This window comes from Chanodichthys erythropterus, chromosome 3 (assembly GCF_024489055.1).
Source record: "Chanodichthys erythropterus isolate Z2021 chromosome 3, ASM2448905v1, whole genome shotgun sequence".
NCBI classification, from domain to species: Eukaryota; Metazoa; Chordata; class Actinopteri; order Cypriniformes; family Xenocyprididae; genus Chanodichthys; species Chanodichthys erythropterus.
Window position 1 is genome coordinate 40,974,528 of NC_090223.1, and position 22,003 is coordinate 40,996,530.

The following is a 22,003-nucleotide window of genomic DNA, read 5'->3' on the forward strand; positions in this document are numbered from 1 at the left end:
ATGACAGGTTGTCCCACCCTCTCATCTTAAAGCAGTGAGGTCTGCTATACTGATGATTTTAATACTAACAGAAAGGCACTGTCTGACTTTTTTCAAAATACTCTTAACTTATAGCTCTAAACAGTAGAGACACATGAACATAATATTCCCGCCAGTCTTATGGCATGCTTATTTTGGTTGTTGTGCAGTTATTCTTTGGGTAGAGAAATTTGAAACTGCATTCTCTTCCTCTCTCTGTTTGCTCCTTGGGGAAATCTCAAATACATGGGCAGCCATCAGGCCAGGCCAGTACATCTGTTTGTGCGTTATATTAAAAAAATATTACAGTCCCCATAATGACAACTCTGCTGGCTCTGAGAAATAATGAACACAGATGAAAAAGCACTTCTCTTGTCGAGGGAGGCACGGTGTATTTGTCACCATCTTAGATTAAAGCTGTATTAAATGCATTTATCAGTGGAATGACTTAATATCAATACTGAAATATTGAGCGGGGTCTGGTATGTTTATTATGTAGACCTGTGTGTATCCATGAACATGATTACAGGATACTTTGTTTTATTTTCAATGCAAACTACTAAGACAATATTATAGAGAGTACGGATTATGCGATCGTTTCAAGTGGCCTGATTACATGAACTGTGATTGAAATGAATCTTATGTTCATGCTTGGTGATTGACAGGGACAGGGTTGCCCCCCAATCACATGATCACTGGTCCCATGTGGATGGTGCATAAAAGTTTGGATTATTATATATACTCTTCTCCAAGATAAATAAACAATACAATACAGTGCAAGAACACCAGATGCTGTTACACAGCCCTTCAGATTTGGAAATGAAAAGAAAAAAATGATGAGAAGGAAAGAAGCAGAAAGAGAAAGGCAGAAATGGGGACAGTGAGCATATTAATACAAGCTAGCTTTTGAATAATGAATAAGCTCTAAGAATTGATTACATCTATATGATATCACATGACCTGTCAAGTTTCCTTTAATAACAGTCATGAGCTGTTTGTTCAAAATTAGCAGACTAACAGCTTCAATACTGGAAAAATATGAATTTGATTAATAATAAATGTATACAAAATAATAAAAATGTGTCCTTAATATTTGTAAAGGCCCAACCAATGCCGTTAGCAGTAACTGTATTCATAATATAGCACTGCATGCCTCTCATTAAATATGAACTTATTGCATTCTCAAAATTTTATGAAGAGGAACATAATTGATATGTTATGATATGATCTGACTGTAGTGTATGGTCTTTCTATCATTTGAATAGACACAATAGTTTGTTGTGGTTGGTTATGAGCAGCATTATTGTGCTATTGTCTGATCTTAGTCATAATAATGTTTCAAATGAATTATACAGTGGAATACTAAACGCATATGAAAACATAGATCTATATGGCAGAACGTTGTCAGACTATAGCATTTGTGAAGAATGTTCAATGCATATTTAACCAGTCCAGAGATTTCACATACACCATCTATTTTGAAAAATAAATAAGTACCCCTCCTCGCACATCTGACCAGCTGCATGTGTGTTAGACACATTCACGGAAAGAGAAGAGAAAAATCCCACACTCTCAGATTGCAAGAATTTATTATCTCTGTATTAAATCAGCAACATTTCAGTCATGCCAGATTTTTCAGTTATTTAAATAGACACTGGCAATTACAAAAGAAAGAAATGCTAATACTGGCTGCAAAATTTTGTGGAAAGTGGATGAAAGAGGAGAACAGACAGGTACAATATCGTTAACACTTTCCAGTTGTTAATATTACTTAACTACATTAGTTAACATGAACTAAGAATGAAACATAAATCTAAAGCAATTTCAACATTCTTAAAAACTAAAGTTGTATCTGTTAATGTCATTTAATGGACCTCAGATAACATGAACTAACAGCTTACAATTGTATTTTTATAAACTCATTTTAACAAAGATTTTTTTTTTTTTAAATATATTGCTCATTGTTAGTTAATGTTAATGCATAATGTTAACTAATGGGAGCTTATTGTAAAGTGCTGCAGCTACCACAATATCAAATGTCCTTTCCATTGTTAAATCTACCCATCATGTCCATTATTTCTCAGTCTGGATTAATTGGGTCTTAAAATAGACAATTAGAATATGCAGCCAATCAGATCTCATGAGAAAACATAACTATGAGGCGCTGCTGATTTCGTATGAATTCATACAGCCTTACCTCACCCGTAAACCTAACCGGCAGTGGGCCATAGGCAGATCGTACAAATTCATTCAAATTATTATCAAAGTTGACAAAAGGTGAAATAGTTATCAGTAAGACTGTGTTGCAACAACAGCATCTTCAGTACACTGTCATGGCAATTTTTAGCCATTTTACATTTTTGCATGTTGTTGTAAGATCTGCTTACGTCTCACAGATGGTTAGGTTTAGGAACGGACCTTCATAATTGGTTCTTCTGGCCATTATTTGGTCAATGTTTTGTTTGTTCTCCAAAGTTCTTTCAGGTAAGCACATCATTTTTAGCTTAAATGTTATTATTGTTTTATCTTATTTCATTCTCTCGCTCTCTCTCTCTCTCTCTCTTTGGATTTTCTCTTAAGGGTCACTATTTCTGTTCATAATTAGGATAAAGTAGTTAATTAGGGGCTATTTGAGGATTTTTTTTCTTTAATGAATTGTGTCAGCCATCCTATTAATTTGAGAGCCGTATTGGTAGGATGTGCTGTGTCCTCATTTTGGAGGACCCAAAGGGATACCACCATATTTTTGAGAGAATAAGATGGGGAATGGAGACTTCAACAGACTGTCAAGAAAAAAATATGAAAGCAGTCAATGCAGATGTTTTCATCTGTGAGTATACATGAATGTGATAATGTTGCCAAAAAAAAAACAAAACAAAAAAAAAAACATTAGCTTGTATTTGTGAGAATTATCCACAGTAGATGCTGCATTTCAAAAAATGCTTTTGTAAATCATAATGTCAAAATTATGACATAGTAAATTATAAGTGACATCAAACTTTAGTAGGCCTAAGTCATAATTATGACATAAAAATTTCAGAATATAGCAAATATTAAATTTAAATTACAATATATTGATATCAGAATTTCAACTTTATCATAGGCTAATTTCGACTTTGTAATTATGACATAAAAATAACATACAGTTTCTGCCAATCTCATGTTAATCTTGAGTACCTATAGAGTAATATTGCATTCTTAATATCTCCGAAAAGTCTTTAGATTTATCAGATTTATAAAAAGATAGATACGAGTCACGAGCGCGTGCAGCTTTTGTGTAGAGATCGTCTGCAAGCTGCGACATCATTATAAATAAAAAGGGAACAAAAACGTTTGTGTTGTTTACATTTTATGCCAACAAAACACAGACATCTCGTTTTACTCACCACCCCCGATCTGCAAATCCAGCGCCGAACTGGGACTTGTTTACAAAGCACTCATCACTGAAATCCCGGGAACAAACAAACATACGTGCACAACTCCGTTGTTCAGAAAAACAAACTTCATCCTCTGTTCCCTTAACGCTGGGTTCTTTGGGAAGCTGAAAAAGGTCATCTTTCCCTCACAACCAAAAACACACTGTTGACAGGAGCTGCGTCTCATTTCAGAGGCTGTGTCCTCCGGAGGTCGCATTTGAAGGCTGAATACGATGTTATATTTAAGAAAAGTAACCGTAATACAATTGACTGATATTCATTGTGAGGTGTAAAATACTGTAATTTCTTTCTTACTTTGCATTCTAACGGTTATTTTTCTGTGCATTTCTGTATTTTTTGTGTGCACGCTTATCAGGGAGAAGTGCCCATACAAGGAATTCCGCCCTTTATTATGTGATAAAGGCCATACTCAGAAAAAAAACCCTGGCGAAACATGTCCACAACTGGAAGTTGTATATTTGGCACAGAAAAACTCTGTCATACGTCCAACTCGTGTTTTGAAACTTTGGCCATGTTTAGCATGAGAATGCAACTCTTTAACAGTGTAAATAAGTCAGAATGCATGAAATAGCATTAGACCCCCCCTTTATATGTCAATGTCATTGTTTTGACTTGAGATGCACAGCAGTAATGTTTTTTATAAAATCTACATTTATAAAATCTACATTAAATGTCCTAATTGAAATAAGGCCTAAACCTGGTTTAAAGGATTAGTTCACTTTCAAATTAAAATTTCCTGATAATTTACTCACCCCCATGTCATCCAAGATGTTCATGTCTTTCTTTCTTCAGTCGAAAAGAAATTAAATTTTTTGATGAAAACATTCCAGGATTTTTCTCCTTATAGTGGACTTCAATGGAGCCCGAACGGTTGAAGGTCAAAATTACAGTTTCAGTGCAGCTTTATAGGGCTCTACATGATCCCAGACGAGGAATAAGGGTCTTATCTAGAGAAACCATCACTCATTTTCAAAAAAAAAAAAAAAAAAAATATATATATATAGGCCTATATATATATATATATATATATATATATATATATATATATATATATATATATATATATATACGTTTTGACAATAAATGATCATCTTGAACTAGTTCTCTTCTTCTTCTCTATTTGAATTCCAGCAGTGTAGACACTGCTAAGTGCATTACTGCCCTCCACAGGTCAAAGTTTGAACTACATTGTTATATACTTGCACTAGAATATTGTACATGACAATTTAGTTCAAACTTTGATGTGGAGGGCAGTAATACACTTAGCAGTGTCTACACTGCTTGAATTCAAATAGAGGAGAAGACAAGAGCTAGTTCAAGATGAGCATTTATGGTTAAAACCCATAAAATTTTACAATTTTTTTTTAGAAAATGAGCGATGGTTTCTCTAGATAAGACCCTTATTTCTCGTCTGGGATCGCTGTAAACTGTAATTTTAACCTTCAACCGTTTGGAGGCCATTGAAGTCCACTATAAGGAGAATAATCCTGGAATGTTTTCATCAAAAACCTTCATTTCTTTTCAACTGAAGAAAGAAAGATGGACATCTTGATGACATGGGGGTGAGTAAATTATCAGGAAATTTTAATTTGAAAGTGAACTAATCCTTAAATCTAACCCTGTCTGTGACACTGTCAATATTCTGACTTTATCTCATAATTTAGATTTTTTTTTAATCTCATCCTAATGGCTAAGTATGTGATCATTTCGACCTTTTTCTCATAATTATGATTTACAAAAGCACGATTTTTACTCCCATGTGGCGGAAATAGGCTACCAAATGAGTGCGTCGATACAACTGACAAATGCAAAAGTGAATTCTGCTGAAAATCTTCCCAATAGCACCCACTAGGTCTAGCCTGTTCCTCTGTGCGATAGTTCACTATCGGACGCTGCTCCAATGCCCTGGATCAGAGCGTCTGTCTCCTCGCAGGACCCGTCCGCTCTACCCACAGTTCCCCGCGCGCAGACAAGATGGAGGAACGCAGCAGCTGCGGGAGAACAATGTTTGGACTCTGAACATTAAAAGAAACGAGCGAGGGGGGAAATACACACACAGAGAGACAACGGTGGACATGCACTGGTAAGCGAAATCCTGAGATCAGCTTTGCGTGAAGTTTGATGCGCCGGAGAGGTGCACGCGAGCGGGGCAGACAACAAAGCGCAGCGCAGCGACGTAGTGTAGCATGTAGCCGCGTAGCTTGATGCGGAGCATCAATTGTTCGTTGGAGTTGCATGGTGCTGTTTATTATGGGTAAGCGCTGTCGCTCGCGCAGCCACACCATTGTGCCTACTCTATTATATGTCTTAAATTCTTGTTTTGAGTATGTGATGTATAACAAAGTCACATTTTACTTTGCAAAGTGCTTTTGTAGTTAATTATTACATATTTTTATTATATTTGTCGTCATATGATTGCACACTGCACGTCCTACACTTCGCCAATGCAATTTATTTATTATGCGTCGCTTAGCCGGAAAGCTAGCGCGTTAGCGGCGAGGCCCTTTGTGAGTCGGCATGAAGTTATTAATATGGATCCCACCATAACGGTCCTGTCTTACCAACAAAAACTTAAAACTCCCACGTTCACAGTATAGCTAGACTTGAGTGTTTCGCGTCACGGAGTCATGTTGTTTTTCTCTCAAATGTGGCCACTGCGTCCCGAGTTGAGGTTCGGTTTGATTTGAGTGTGTGAAATAAATGATTTATGTCTCTGATTGATGAGCTAGCTCAGTTGGCTAACGTATGCACGAGCTATTTACATACCATCTGCGTCGCGTGCCGTCTGCGCGCACTCACAACACAAAGAGACGCGAGCTGCGTGTGATACGAGACGCCTCTACTTGGACAAAGTGATCCTTTATTACTCCACAACGTGTTTGGACCCACTTTATATTAAGTGTTTTATTTAGCCTACCATATTGTAACATTTAAATTAATAATTTGATACAATGCGTTTATTGTTTACACCTTATTTAATCTTTTATAATATATATATAATATATATAATATATATATATATATATATATATATATATATATATATATATGTATATCTATATGTATGTATGTCAAATACATGCATGAAATAACACCTGTAATTAATTTGTGGTTATTTATAATTACACTGAAAGACATTGTTGATCCTAAAACCACCCTTAAAGGTTAGTTCACACAAAAAAAGAAAATAATGTAATTTATTACTCACCCTCATGTTGTTCCACACCCGTAAGACCTTCGTTCATCTTCAGAACACAAATTAAGATATTTTTGATGAAATCTGATGGCTCAGTGAGGCCTCCATTTAGAGCCATTCAAACTCTCAAGGTACTAAAAACATATTTATAACAGTTCATGTGAGTACAGTGGTTCAATATTAATGTTATATAGCAACGAGAATACTTTGTGTGCCAAAATAAACAAAATAACGACATCTAGTGATGGTCGTGTTCAAAACACTGCTTCAGAGCTTTACGAATCGAATTGGTGAATCGGAGCACCAAAGTCACGTGATTTCAGCAGTTTAGCAGTTTGATAGGAGATCCGAATCACTGATTCGAAACACAAGGTTCATAAAGCTCAGAAGCTTCATGAAGCAGTGTTTTTAAGTCGTCCATCATTAGATATTGTTGAAAATTTGTTGGGGTTTTTTGCTGCACAAAGTATTCTCATCACTTTATAATATTAAGTGAACTCACATGAACTGATTTAAATGTTTTTAGTAGCTTTATGGACCTTGAGAGTTTGAATGGCTTTGCTCTCTATAGAGACCTCACTGAGCCATCGGATTTCATCAAACATATCTTAATTTGTGTTCTGAAGACACAGGTGTGGAACGACATGAGGGTGACTAATTAATGACATTATTTTCATTTTTGGGTGAACTAACTCTTTAAATGTATCCATTCCATACCACAACATCCCTAACCTTACCAGTATGTATCCCACCTCAATAGCTGCAACTGTGTTTTTTTTAATACAACATGAACACTGTCATACGTTTCTAACAATTTTTTGACAAGTTCAAAGATGACTAATATAAATTGGGACAGTATGCTTTTTTTTATAAGATAGTTGGACATGTTTTAAACCTCTAATAATTAGCCTAAATGTTGGACATGAACTGTCCATGTCTTGAATGGGCTCCTGTTGGTCCTTAGTTAGACTTCATCTTTGCCTTGAATACGAAGTGACACGGATGGCGTGGTTCTGACTAATGCAGGGCATCTGGTTCAGATCCAGTCCGACAGCCCTTAAAGGGGAAATGAATAGTATGAATCATCGGATGCCGCATGAATCCAAAGAAGAGCAAATGGCAATTGACTTCCCGGAAACATCATATACCCTCAGCAAACATGTGCGCACATGCATTGAGAAAAACATGGAGATCAATCTTCAGTGCTTGTCAAAATTTACCAGTAACATTTCCGCAAAATACAGTAGTTACTTCAACTCTCTCTTTTAGCACTGTAAAACCACTGTGAATTAATGAGTTTTCCTTTAAAGCGATAAAAGCTTTTATATGTCATTTTATTCATTTATTCCTTTAGTGACAGACAATGATGAGTAAAACAATGCCTCATTTAAAGGGATAGTTCAACCGAAAAATTAAAATCATCATCACTCACCCTCATGTTGTTCCAAACCTGTATGACTTACTTTCTTCTGTGTACCATAAAAGAAGATATTTTGAGAAATGTTTGTTTTTTCTGGTCCATACAATGGAAGTCAGTGGTAATCAAAGCTGTTTGGTTGCCAACATTGTTCAGACTATATTCTTTAATCTTTTATTGTTTATATTTTAACTGAGGTACACAGAGTTTAGTGGAATGAGATCAATGAATGAACTCACTAGATCAGTTAGAGCGATTGCTGAATCATCATGTGACTCACTGCCATTACTTTCAGTGTTCGTGTGCTTAAGCCACTTCATACATTTTTTTTTTTTTTTTATACTACATTTCAAACTTATGGTATCATTGCTGCTTGTTAGTTCATATGACACTGTAGGTAGACACAAGAGTAGGTTAGGGCTGGTTAAATTTGCAAATTTGCATAGGTAGTAATCTGCGTCATTTGTAGTAAATGGACAATAAATATTTATAAATATTTTTTTCTCACACAGGCCACCATCCACTAACATTCCTAATGCTAGACAGGTTTACAGGGCACAACATCTGTGTTTGTATTTATAACATGCTCTTAATCCTTAACGTTCAAAATAGAGCATGTGCGCAAACACTAGCCAGTTTGTTTTGCATATACAATATCTTAAAACGATATCTGGGCATGTGTAAATACTGTCTTTTTTTTTTTTTTTTTTTTCTTTTTTTCTCCCAGCTTAAGAATAGAAATATAGTCATTACATTATTATGTAAGTCTTTGGTCCTGCTTCTTGATTTTAATTTAGAAAAAAAAAATTACAAACTAGTTTCAGCTATTTGAATGAGATCTGTGTCTGTAAGTGACCTTTAATCGATGGTTAATCATCTCTGGGCTGGGCCAAATGAATTAGAGATCTCTCTCTTGTACATTTGTGCTTTGGATTTATATGCATTTACAATATGTAGCCAATATGTTAATGTGTCATGAAACTAGCTGGGTAATGACTCTATAATACGGAGTAAAGAATGAATAATAAATAAGTCCATATGAGGTCAAATGTTTTATCTCAGCCGCACATTTACAGAGTTTTAAATGAAAGTGAGTTTGTGATGAAGCCCTGCTGATCTGTTTGTGTTACTGTTATCTTAATGACTCCTGATCTTTGTAAGTACTTAATGTTACTCCTTCAAAAGTCCCAAGTGAATTGCTTCCTGTAGGTTGTTGTTTATGTGTTAAAAGAAGGAAATGGTGACCATAGTTCAGTGTTGAGCAGTTGACATGTCTTTTGTTTCTGACCCACAATCCTCTGTGTTTAATCCAGTTAAGCACTAGTTGGATCAAAAGAGCATACTGCTACTGTTCCTAAGTTTATACTCAAAGATCTCCACATCACTGCTTTAAGATTTCCATCAATGTTGCAGACATCAAACAATTGTTGTTTTCTTGCAAACATTTGTCACAGTGACCTGGTTTTGAGGATCCTCAAAGACCTGAAATGAAAACTTTACGATTTACAAACCTTCACAAAAGGATGCAATAGGTATTCAGAGTGTTCCGGTCTTAACACTAACATGGCTTACTTGGTTATATTTACACACATTACACTTGTTTTTCCAAGATTTATTATTCAAGCCTCTTAGCAATGTAGCTTTAAAATATTAAGGAAGTAAAATTAAAAAATAAATGCAAGATTGCAGTTGTGTGGGAATTTTTATGGGTTTGTTTTAATTGCTGTTACTGATATCTAGAACAGAATGGCATATAAATATACACTACTGTTAGAAAGTTTGGAGTAATTTTTCTTTTTTCAGCAAGGATGCATTAAATTTTAAACTTTGAGTGTTACAAAAGATTTCTATTTAAAATGATGCCCTTTTAAACTTTCTTTTCTTTAAAGAAATGTATCATGGTTTCTGAAAAATTAAGCAGCACAACTGTTTTCAACATTGATAATATCAAGAAATGTTTCTTGAGCATCAAATCTGAATGATTTCTGAAGGATCAATTTGAAACTGAGGACTGGAGTAATGATGTTGAAAATTCAGCTTTGCCATGACAGGAATAAATTAGATTACAAAATGCAAAAAAGAAATAAAAAAGAAAAACTGTTCTAGATGTCTTTTTGATCAAATAAATACAGACTAGGTGCGCATAAAATACTTATTTTATGAACATATAAAAAAAAAAATCTTACCAAGCCAAACTTTTAAACACTTTATTCTAGGGCGGGGCGATATATCGCATGCGATTGTCACGTGCATTTCGTCAGTAAAGCCGGTTCCCTGATTACCGCTAAATCGCCATCACTTGCTTTCAAATGGAGCGCCATTTAATAGACAGAACCATAGATCACTGACAAACCACTCAATATTGAGTCATTATCGAAGTCAATATTGTCAATATTTATCAATATTGAATCGCCTTCATTATCGAAGGCGATTCATCTGCTATAATGAACGTGATATTGCGTAGCTTGTCAGTGATCTATGGTTCTGTCTATTAAATGGCGCTCCATTTGAAAGCAGGTGATGGTGATTTAGCGGTAATCAGGGAACCGGCTTTACTGACGAAATGCGCGTGACAATCGCATGCGATATATCGCCCAGCCCTAGTTTATTTTTATATTATTTTGGAAATTGCCCCCCCAAAAAATGTGAAAATCCCTTATTTTGAACATAACGTATTACACAATTTACAAACTAATTCCTTCTGCTATTTGGCTTATCAGACACAATTGTGAATATTGGACAGTAGTAATGTATGTGAAGAAATCATTATTTTGTCTCTTTTGATGTCTTTAGGATGAGTGAGGTGGCCTTGCATTGAAGCAGACCCCCGTTCCAGCATCAGTGTCGGTGTGATAACACTCAGAGCCTTGCCCCTTCAACATGAGCCTGATCCAGGACAAACTTGGCAATGAGTTCCTCCGCTCCAATGGTGGCATGGAGCCAGGCTTCGGTCCAGGCATGCTCATGTTCAGCCACCTGCCCCCTGTTACTAGCTTCACCCGTCTGGCCAGTCAAACGGTTATGGCTGACCTACAGCCCCATGAGATGATCTTGAAGAAGGAGAGGGACTCGCCGGACTGTGGAGGAGGAGGGCTGAGTGCTGGAGGCATGGGTGGTGGAGGTGGCATAGGAGGGATGATGGGAAGTGTGGGCGATTACGTTCATGCCATGGGCATTAAACAGGAGAAGGTTTCTGAACACGATTACAGACTTCCTCTCTACCCGGGGGGTGGAGCAGGAGCTGGAGTACGAAGTGGAGGAGAGTTGCTGGAGGTCTCGCTGGGCAACCATCAGAACCTGCTGGTACATGACCTCAGTCTGGGAAATGTAAGTGTGCTGGTGCCCGTTTGTAGAATTGACTTTAAAGTTACATTTGGACAAAGTAATTACTTCAAAGAATTTAAATTTATTTCTTCAAAGAAATAAGTCATGTTTTTAAAAGGTACAGAACCACCATTGTGTCATTTCCAAGATTCCATTAAAGTCCCCCTGTAATTAATATTTTTACTCCTAAAATTCATCTTTGATCACCAAAATGACATTTAAACATTTTTTTTCCTGTGAAAATAATTTTTTCATGCCATAAAATAGCTTGAAAGTAACTCTACACCCTTGCTTCGTTTAGTATACGTGGATCCATGAATATGCATATTAGTGCCCGCCTCCACTCACCTGCTCAGAATACTTGATCCACTCGATCAACTTTATTGTAGTAAGCGCTGCATGATGGCAAGTGGAAATACTGGTTTAAAGGGTTAGTTCACACAAAAATAAAATTTCTGTCATTAATTACTCACCCTCATGTCGTTCTACACCCGTAAGACCTTCGTTCATCTTCGGAACACAAATTAAGATATTTTTGATGAAATCCGATGGCTCAGTGAGGTCTGCATTGACAGCAAGATAATTAACACATTCAGATGCCCAGAAAAGTACAAAAAAAAACGGAATAACAGCTTTATTCAACGATATCTAGTGATGGGCAATTTCAAAATTCTGCCTCATGAAGCTTCGAAGCTTTCAGTGGATCAGAGGGTGAATCAAACTGCCAAAGTCACAGGATTTCAGTAAACGAGGCTTCATTACGTCATAAGTGTTTCGAAGTTTCAATAGATCACGTGACTTTGGCAGTTTGATACACGCTCTGAAACACTGATTCAAAACAAAAGATTCGTAAAGCTTCGAAGCTTCACGATACAGTGTTCTGAAATTGCCCATCAATAGATATTGTTGAATAAAGTCGTCTTTTTTTTCTCATCAAGTATTCTCATTGCTTCATAACATTAAGGTTGAACCACTGTAGTCACATGAATTGTTTTAAATACGTCTTAGCTTTCTGGGCATCTGACACTGTTAATTATCTTGCTGTCAATAGAGGCCTCACTGAGCCATTGGAATTTGTCAAAAAGATCTTAATTTGTGTTCCGAAGATGAACGAAGGTCTTATGGATGTGAAACGAAATGAGGGTGAGTAATAAATGACAGAATTTTCATTTTTGGGTGAACTAACCCTTTAAAATGATTTTTTTATATCAGCAGAAAAATATACCTGGATAACCTGGCTTCTCTTGAGACCCCCCCCACTTCGCAGCATAGTAAAGATATGCTAAAGCCCATCCGCATGTTGACTAGATTGGTTACAATATGTCTGTGACGTAGAAAACGGGTGATTTCAAACCGTGTTTTTGAGACTGTCTTTGGTAAACTGCAGCTTTAAGGAGAAAATACTCAGCAATGGTGGTGACTTATGAATTTGCACATGGTTTGTCATCAAGCATATTAAAATCACCACATAGACATATAAACAACATTAAAAACTTGATTTTCACCACAGGGGGGCTTTAAGAATATTTTACTGTACTTCCCTGCTTTAAATCACTAGACAGTTTTATCCAGAAAGTTCTTTATAGGTTGCTTTATAAATAAAAAGAAATAAATATATATATAACATTTCACCAGGCATGCAGCATTTGGTGTTAACATGGCATTAAATAAACAAACAAATAAATAAAAAGAAAACTTAGACATTTAACTAATAACATATATATATTTTACTGATATTTAACCAATGTTTTATAATGTTTTTCCCTGAAAATAATAACACTATTTATGACTTCAGGTCGGTCCTATAAAAAAAAAATTCTCCCCAGATATATTGTGTTGTTTTAATTTTGACATTATATTTGCTAGCAGATAGAAGTCTCTCATCCAGAGATCTAATGTCCCTATTTGTTGCATTTTGGAGGGTTGGAAATGTGCCATGCTTTTTGTCATGATGTTTTTGCTTTGATGTGTTTAAAATTTGAATATGGTCAGAACGTCCAAATTGATTCCCCAGACTCTTGAGTTAAGCCAGATGTATAAAGGTCTAGATTCCATGGAAGTCATACAGCTGTTTCCCAAGCCAAGCTTAACGCAGATGCCATAATAATACTGTAGGGTACAAATTGCCCTTCCTGTCAGTGATGTCATCTCGTTTCTGTGGATGAGTAAGGGGTTTGACTGTGTCAAATGCAACAAGAATCATGCAGATGTGTGCGTGGAAATGTAAAACAGCACCTTTGCTTCTCATACTGTGATAATAAAGCCCTTTCCAGGGTCATAAGGGCAATGATCCCATTTAATCATTATAAGGGCTTATTGATCATCTCATCCGCACCAACGGCTGAAAGGAAATCAGGCTGAAGCATTGAGACACTGCATCTGGCTCGGTCTTTGTGCAGTAGCCAAAAGCAGCTATGCTAAAATGATGACTCATGCTAATTTGCAGTTATTTCTAGCAGAATGCCAAGAAATTACATGCATAACGTCTTCGTTATGTCTTGTTTTGTTTTCTGGTCGGTTGGTTTTAATCTATCCGAGTAGCTCTTTGTCATGCTCTTCTTTGTGTTGAGGTCATTTTAAAGACGTCAGAACAGTTTGTTTTGACTAGCCCTGGGTGCAGTTTTTAAATTTTTAACTTCCTCGCTCTAATTTTCTCCTTTGTTATCAAATATGCCATAGCCTTCAGAGGGACAATAAGTGTCCCCATTCAGGGTGGGCTTTTGTGTGTGTTTCTCGGCGATCTCTTGTTTTATGCTGCCCAAGTGTGAGACAATATTCAGATGTGCAGCTGGTCAATAATCCACATGGTGATTTTCTATAGATGGTTGAGAAAATGAGGAAAGTGCCATTTATTCTCCAGGGATAGATATAGAGGCTCGCCTCGTAAATAAGAGATTTACTACCATGCCTTCTGCCACATGCACATTAGGGAATACTTTTAATATTCAAACTAGACTTTCTTCTATTTTGCGCATATTATAGAGTTGTGTCTGATTTTTGGTATGTGCTGTTTGTTTCATTAAAAAAAGAATGGCACAGAGTGTCACACAAGCAGTGTCTCTCATTCACGCAATGTGATGACCTGTGCATACAAAATGAAAAACAGATTTGCGTTTCACAAATGCTTTGTGAATGAAAGGGATTTTGTTTTCTTTTATTTAGTCCGCTCCCAAATCCATTCTATCTTTGTTATCCTTCCAGCTGTCAGGACGGCTGGTAAAGGAATCCTCAGGGAGGAAAGGTCGAAGGTCAAACGGTGAGGGACAGGAGGGCAAGACACGGAGGAAACGAGGAGAGTCGAAGGTGCAAACACACAAAGCTTATTTATTATTCGCAGCTGTGCTTATTGTTAAAATGTAAAGATTTCCCTTCATATAATAATATTAATGTTGTCTAATGCTGATCCCTGTCTTATCTGCAGTCAATGATGCTGGATCCAGATGGAGGGAGCTTGTCTCCAAACTCCAAACCGCACATCTGTGAGCACTGCAATGCAGCGTTCCGGAGCTCCTATCATTTACGCAGACATGTGCTTATACACACAGGTCAGCATGCGCTTCACTTACACACAAGGGCGTGCATGAGTTCACTTGTGTTCTACACAGTAGACATTGGCCTATCCACACAGCGTCATCACCAACCAATTTGGTCCACAGATTAACAGTCAGTATTAAGTAGAGATTAAGGGTACTTGCATTCTAAAATAGCTGGTTTGTTCACAAAAGTTCACAAAATAGCGAAACAATGTCTTTTTACACAAAGAAAACATTACTTACCCTGGTGAATTGTTTGAATTATTTCTTAAAGTTTTTAAATGATTTAAGGAAAAAGGTTTGTGGAATAGCAAAAATATTTAACTTTTTTACATTTATTAAGGAAAGATGTTCACACAATAGCAAATATTTTTAATACACAATTTCTTTTCATTATTTGTTAATGTATAAAAGAAACAAATGTTCATATTTGGCTTAAATGTCCTGCAAAGTGACTTTGATAACAGCTAGAATAGCTTCTAACAAAATTTGAGACATTTGAATTAGTCTTAAAGGGTTAGTTCAGCCAAAAATGAAAATAATGTCATTAATTTCTCACTCTCATGTCGTTCCACACCCTTAAGACCTTCGTTAATCTTCAGAACCCAAATTAAGATATTTTTGTTGAAATCTGATGGCTCTGTGAGGCCTCCATAGGGAGCAATGACATTTCCTCTCTTAAGATCCATTAATGTACTAAAAACATATTTAAATCAGTTCATGTGAGTACAGTGGTTCAATATTAATATTATAAAGCGACGAGAATATTTTTGGAGCGCCAAAAAAAATGAAATAATGACTTATAGTGATGGCCGCTTTCAAAACACTGCTTCAGGAAGCTTCGGAGCGTTATGAATCTTTTGTGTTGAATCAGCGGTTCGGAGCGCCAAAGTCACGTGATTTCAGCAGTTTGGCGGTTTGACATGCGATCAGAATCCTGATTCGACACACTGATTCATAACAGTCCGAAGCTTCCTGAAGCAGTGTTTTGAAATCGGCCATCACTAAATAAGTCGTTATTTTGGGGTTTTTTTTGGCGCACCAAAAATATTCTCATCGCTTTATAATATTAATAATGAGCCACTGTACTCACATGAACTTATTTAAATATGTTTTTAGTACATTAATGGATCTTGAGAGAGGAAATGTCATTGCTGGCTATGGAGGCCTCACAAAGCCATCGGATTTCATCAAAAATATCTTAATTTGTGTTCTGAAGATGAACGAAGGTCTTACAGGTGTGGAACAACATGAGGGTGAGTAATTTTTGGGTGAACTAACCCTTTAAAATAATTGAGATGTAGTTATATTATCTCAATTGGACGATTATGCACTGTTTACGTTCATCCCTAATCCCCTGTCATGTTTCACACAAAACAAAACCCTAGAGCAGATGCTAATATGGCAGCGCCACTTAATACGTTTGCATTCATGCAGAGTTTTGTCTTTTTATGAGTGTGACAACCCTAATTCTATAACCAACCTGACACCTGCACATTTTTAGGACTCACAACCACATTCTCAACAAACCTGTGTTGAATGAACGGAACTGCACTGGACAACTAGTTGCCTGCCATGTCATAATATGAGAGCCACATAGCTGGTTTAGTTTTTGAGAAATGATTTGCATTCATCCGCAGATCCACCGGAGCTGCAGTGGGTGCAAGCTTGCAGTTGCATGGCTCAAATATACTCCCTGTACTAGGTTACTAAGCATTAAGTGGTGCTGCCATACTAGCCATTATCTGCTACAGAGATTTCTTTTGTGTGAAACATGACAGGGGATTAGGGATGAACATAAACAGTGAGTAATTGATTACGTCAACACGTTGTTCCGGCCCTAATAAGGTTGATAACCACTGCTTTAAAAGCACTCAATTAGGGCAGCCAGATCTTCAGTTTTCATCAAGCTTATTGCTCCAAATATTTCAATGAAAATACTATATTTGGTTTGCTGATTTATACTTCAGTTCTGCCCATCAAATGGCTTTCTGAAGTAGTTGATTCAGTTTGTAAGTGCTGTAATTATTTCTACTCATACGCACACTGATGCCAGTACAGATAACAAATACTTAGGGGTGCTGTTGGTCACATTAAAAAACCATCATGTTGTATTGCTGCCAATGCTTGACACTCTTATTTCCTTTGCAGGTGAGAGGCCTTTCCGCTGCACTCAATGTAACATGAGCTTCATTCAGAAATACCTCTTGCAGAGACACGAGAAGATCCACAGTGGTAAGTTCCTCAAAGTTTGCACAAACATCAGCTTTCATTTCCTCATTTCTGTCTTATTTGTTGGCAACATGTTTATCACGCTTCATAGCAGCTTCTGTTTTTGTTGTAAATTTTTCGAAGCCTGTTTGTTCTGTAACTTATTTTTCTGTTCTTGCTTTTATTGTTTTCAGGAGAGAAGCCATTCAGCTGTGATCAGTGCAACATGCGTTTTATTCAGAAGTATCACATGGAAAGACACAAGAGAACTCATAGTGGAGAAAAGCCATACAAGTGTGACACCTGCCAACAGGTGTGTTTCATGCAGTTTCCACCAGTTCTGTTTTGGCTGTACTGCCGCCTTATACTGTTGTTCTGTCTTTAGTATTTTTCCAGGACGGACCGGTTGCTGAAGCACAAGCGGACGTGTGGAGATGCCATAAAAAAGGGTGTGGATGGAGCAGAGCACGAGTTGGGTGCAGCAGGTGACGGAGAACACGGCAGCTACGGAATCTCTCAGGGAAATGCGGCCACACCTGGCCGCAAACGGGGCAAGTCAAAAAACGCTGGCGAAGGGAGTGAGCGCAAGCGTAAGAAGTCATCCGGGTCTTTGGGGGTGACGCATAGTCAGGGGGCGGATGGTTACGGGGTGCATAACATGAACCACGAGGTCTCGTCAACGTCATCTTCAGTCCAGCCGGGCCCCAGCATGCATGGCGAACATGGCCGGGCTCCGAAGATGGCCTTTAAGAAGGGGAACAGGAAGTCCCTGGAGAAGACTACTCACCCCATGGATCAATCCAAGCCAGGAGGCATGGAGTTGCCTGTGGGAGGAGGCTTAGAAGGCCTTGGACTTCTTCCAGGTCCAGTGGCCAAAGTTGGTCCCAGCAGCAGTAACTATGACGATGCCATGCAGTTTTTGAAAAAGAGGCGGTACCTCAATGTGACAAACAATGGTGGTGCGGGTTCTGGAGTTTCAGACTACGACATAAGCGTCAGTCATCTGCAGTCGCAACCGACGGTCATTCAGGGTGTCGTTTCTGGGGTTCTGGATGGTGATGCCGCGCTAGGCCTGCTGGACTCATCCCCTCTGGGAGATATAAAGCAGGACAAGTCTGGAATCCCAGATGAGGTTCTCCAGAGCTTGTTGGACCACTACGCTCCCAAGCCTGACGTGACTTTCGACATCACCGATCCCCATCACGTGGAGCTCCAGCCAGCCGGCACGGATGCCACAGACCCATTGGGGCCCGAGGGCTCCCCGTCAAGTCCCAACAGTGGCGACAAAGCCGTAATCATGCACGAGTACTCGCGTTTTCTTCTACAGGCACTAGAGCGGACCAGTCACAACGCAAGCTTCCCATTGGGTCCTGGTTCTGCCGTGACTTCCACGGGACCATTTCCCGGGCATAGCCCGCTTTTGTCAGACAAGCATGTGTATACTTCCTCACCTCTCGAGTACTCGTTCTCACAAGCAGTCTCGTCGTCGCCCTCCCTTTCGTCTGTGCCAAAGTCTCACTTTGGTCTCCTAGAGGGCTCGTCGCCTCCAACGGGCTTCCACATGAGCAGCCTGGAGCAGTCTGCGCACACGCAGCAGCTCACACCTTCCCAGGAGCTCACCGAACAGCTGGACAAGCAGCACACCTCCCCTCCGCCACCTCCACACACCCCCAACACCAACGCCTACCAGATCGCACCTCAGCCTCCCGACTTGGGTGGTCCAAAAGAACCGCAAGGGCCGAAAAATGGAGCCGCAGCCACCACTGGAGGATTCTCCCTGGCTTCTTCCCAGGACCTGGCCACCCTGGACCCAGCCAAGGCTTCTTATCAGATTGAAAACTTTGCCCAGGCTTTCGGGGCACAGTTTAAAGGGGGACGAGTGTCCCTGGCCTTCAGCAGTGACTCGGGGGGAGAGGTAAATCACCGCTTACAGACATCAGTCTCCGAATTCTCAGGGTATAGCAGTCTCTTGGCTGATGCCAGCGACCCAGTCAGCAGTGGCTCCAAAACCCCAACAAGCCAAAGCTACAGGTGAATGGGCTCCTGTGCCTAGATGCTCAGATGGAGGTTCCCTATTTTTATTTTGTCATGCTGTCTTTATTTTTATTATTGTTGTTGTTGTTATTGTTGTTGTTGTTATTATTATTAATAATATTGTTGTTATTATTATTATTTAGTTCTCCTACTTTAATGAAATTGTAATGTTTTTAAGTAATGTTTTTCTCACTGCCATTATGTTCATATGAAATTTCACTCTCCTTTGGCCTGCGATGCATTTTCCACTATTACGTTCTTTTTTTTTTTTTCTTTTTTTTTTTTCACTTTCCTTTGGAAAACAAGGAAACACATCTGTTTTATTCTCAGTAGACTTTTAGTTCTGCTCTGTTTATCAATAGATGGGGGAAATAAACAAGTGAAAATAGTTTACTTTTTCCAAAAGTCGCTCACTCACATTTTAGTAATTGACTTCACAAGCATGTAAAAAAATAACTATGAAATAGCAATGGCAGGGAGTCACCCAGAACTGAAATCGTCTGTTACAATGATTCAAGTATTACTCAGGAAAATGTGTGGTCGGCAAATCTATAAGAAGGGTAGCAAGCATTCATCGAAGAGGCAGACGTTTTGCAAATACAAAGAGCTTTTTCGGGAGATATTTTTTTATTCTTCTGAATGAGTGCAACAAGTAGAAGACAGAAGCGCTGCCTGCTAAATTACACTGACACCACTTTCCACTTAGCTGTATAGAGATTATGGTACTTTTATCTCAATGTGAAATGCTCACATTCTCTTTCAGTAAGGGCCATATATATATAAATATATATTTATAAGAATATCTGTATGTAAAATAACATGTACTCTTTCTTGAGACTGGCAGGTGACTTGGAGGGAGATAAAGAGGGATTGAGTTTGTAAAGGGAGGCATGTGACTGACAGCACATAACAGCCCCTTCACTCTGTCCTTCTTTTTTCCCTTGGATTGCTAAGCCAAGGGCTATACACTAGAGGGCGCTGCATGCGAGCATGTAAGTGCCTCTTGGCACAGGCCAGATCATGGGATTCTTCTGTGCCTGTCTGGCTTGCTCATCCCTTTCTCCCTCTGTCCACTCCTGCTTTACCTTCTTTGTCAGAAAGAATCCCATCTAGCACTTTTTTTTTAACCTGTTTATTTTACGTGGTGAATGAAACTACCCAGGCTAATGATCACACAGTATTTAAACTGTGCAACTGACACGCTGTTTTTAAAAGGGGGCAGTGGACAATGGGGGTGGGATTTATTTTAGTAAGTGTAGATTATGTTGAAAAGACCAGTGAATAAGGTCTTTCTAATGGAAACTTTTAGTTTCAATGGGATGTGTTTGCTGGAATTAAGGGTTGGCTTTCCTCGGGGTGGGAGCGTAGGGTGTCCTTTTTGTTTTCTTTTTTTTTTTTTTTTTTAAATATTTTATTACCAGTTTCTCATGGATGTAGGGCAGGTTATAGAGGGGGATTTTTCTTGTCCATTTTGTTTTCTGTTTTATTTCAAAAGTATTGGGTTTGGAAAATGTGCTATGTGTTAAAATGGCCCCTGTTGTACCGATTACCGTGTTTTTTCATGCCTTTCACCAGAGGCAACTTGTAAAATGTCCCGCTCTTAGTAATTTATATAGTATAGGTCCTAAACATACTGACTTGCAGTCCAAAAGGAATTCAGCCAACTTATTGCAGTGTGCATGCAGGGCAAAGTATTACCTTGAACTACATTTTTATACATTTGTTTTTGTACTGTACAAGTATTATTGTAATTTTTTTTTTTTTTTTAAACGATCAATAACTGTCTTCCATCAGCACTGTTGGCTGCTGTTACACTGTCCTTGAATTACTGTCATCTAATGTTGTTCTTTCCTTCATGTGTTTTACTCCTTTCGTACCTGCAAATCCCCAAAAGGACAGAACCACATGCAAGATTGTTTGACAGGCGGCTGTCTCTTGGGGAACACAAACAGACCACTAGCACTCATTTAGGATGGTTGAGGTACTCTTTTCACAATAATAGCGGTAATAATAATCACATTACTGAGGATCGTGATGACTTGACTAATGAAATCATTACAGCTGATGATTTTATACCTCTTATTACTGGTGACCGAAGCAGGGATATCAAATAGTGACTTTATGTAGCTTGACTGATGTGGCTAGCGTTAAGAAACGCCTCAAATAGTCCCCTCGCCATCAAATTTTTTTTTTTTTTTTGGGCATTACAGAATTGCTTTTTTCCTCTTGGGAGACAATTTTCTCCAGACAAACCTAATGGCATAGGCAATGATGTCCGTGTCTGGACCGTGCACACAGTGTATTTCTGAACTATTGAAGTTGGTCATTTTGTATTGTTTTAATAACAGTAAGGACAGGAGATCCAAAGATGCTATGAATTCAAATCAAAGTTTATTCATCACATCCAGATTGTGCACAGCCTATCAGTTTACTTGTGTTCTGAACTCATCCCATGCCCTGCAGTAATGTTCATTTTTTTGTTTTATGATGTTTTGGAACTGAAATATGATTTCCGATTTAATGTGTGAAGCCTGCTCAGACACTGTTAAGCCTCAAATGGGATCCTATTTGGCTTGAATAATGCCAGCCATCAATCTGTCAGTGGTTGCCACCATAAAGTTCTCTTGACACTTTTTTTTTCTTTCTTTTTCTTTTGGGTTCCTTGATGTATATTCCTGAAAGTATTTATTTTGTTTACATACAGTTAATAACACTACATTATTTTCCTCTCCCTTGGTGTTTTTTTTTTTTTTTTTTTTGCATGTAAATTTTTGAAAATTGTTTTCTTTTCGCCCCCTTTTTGTCACCATGCCAAATTTGTAGCTAATGATCT

General features: G+C 38.1%; 1 protein-coding gene across 2 annotated transcripts; it reads left to right on the top strand.

Moving 5' to 3' along the window:
* The first annotated feature begins 5,428 nt into the window (after nt 1–5,428).
* On the top strand, nt 5,429–22,003 carry znf281a (zinc finger protein 281a). Of its 2 annotated transcripts, XM_067375558.1 has the most exons (8): nt 5,429–5,538; nt 10,862–11,395; nt 14,594–14,695; nt 14,814–14,937; nt 17,077–17,160; nt 17,331–17,449; nt 17,522–19,167; nt 21,065–22,003. In XM_067375558.1, exons 2-8 carry the CDS (start codon nt 10,949–10,951, stop codon nt 21,282–21,284), a joined length of 2,742 nt encoding a protein of 913 aa, XP_067231659.1. In that variant the 5' UTR covers nt 5,429–5,538; nt 10,862–10,948; the 3' UTR covers nt 21,285–22,003. The 2 variants fall into 2 exon arrangements, with proteins under 2 accessions (XP_067231659.1, XP_067231668.1); XM_067375567.1 differs by having other exon boundaries at nt 17,522–21,199.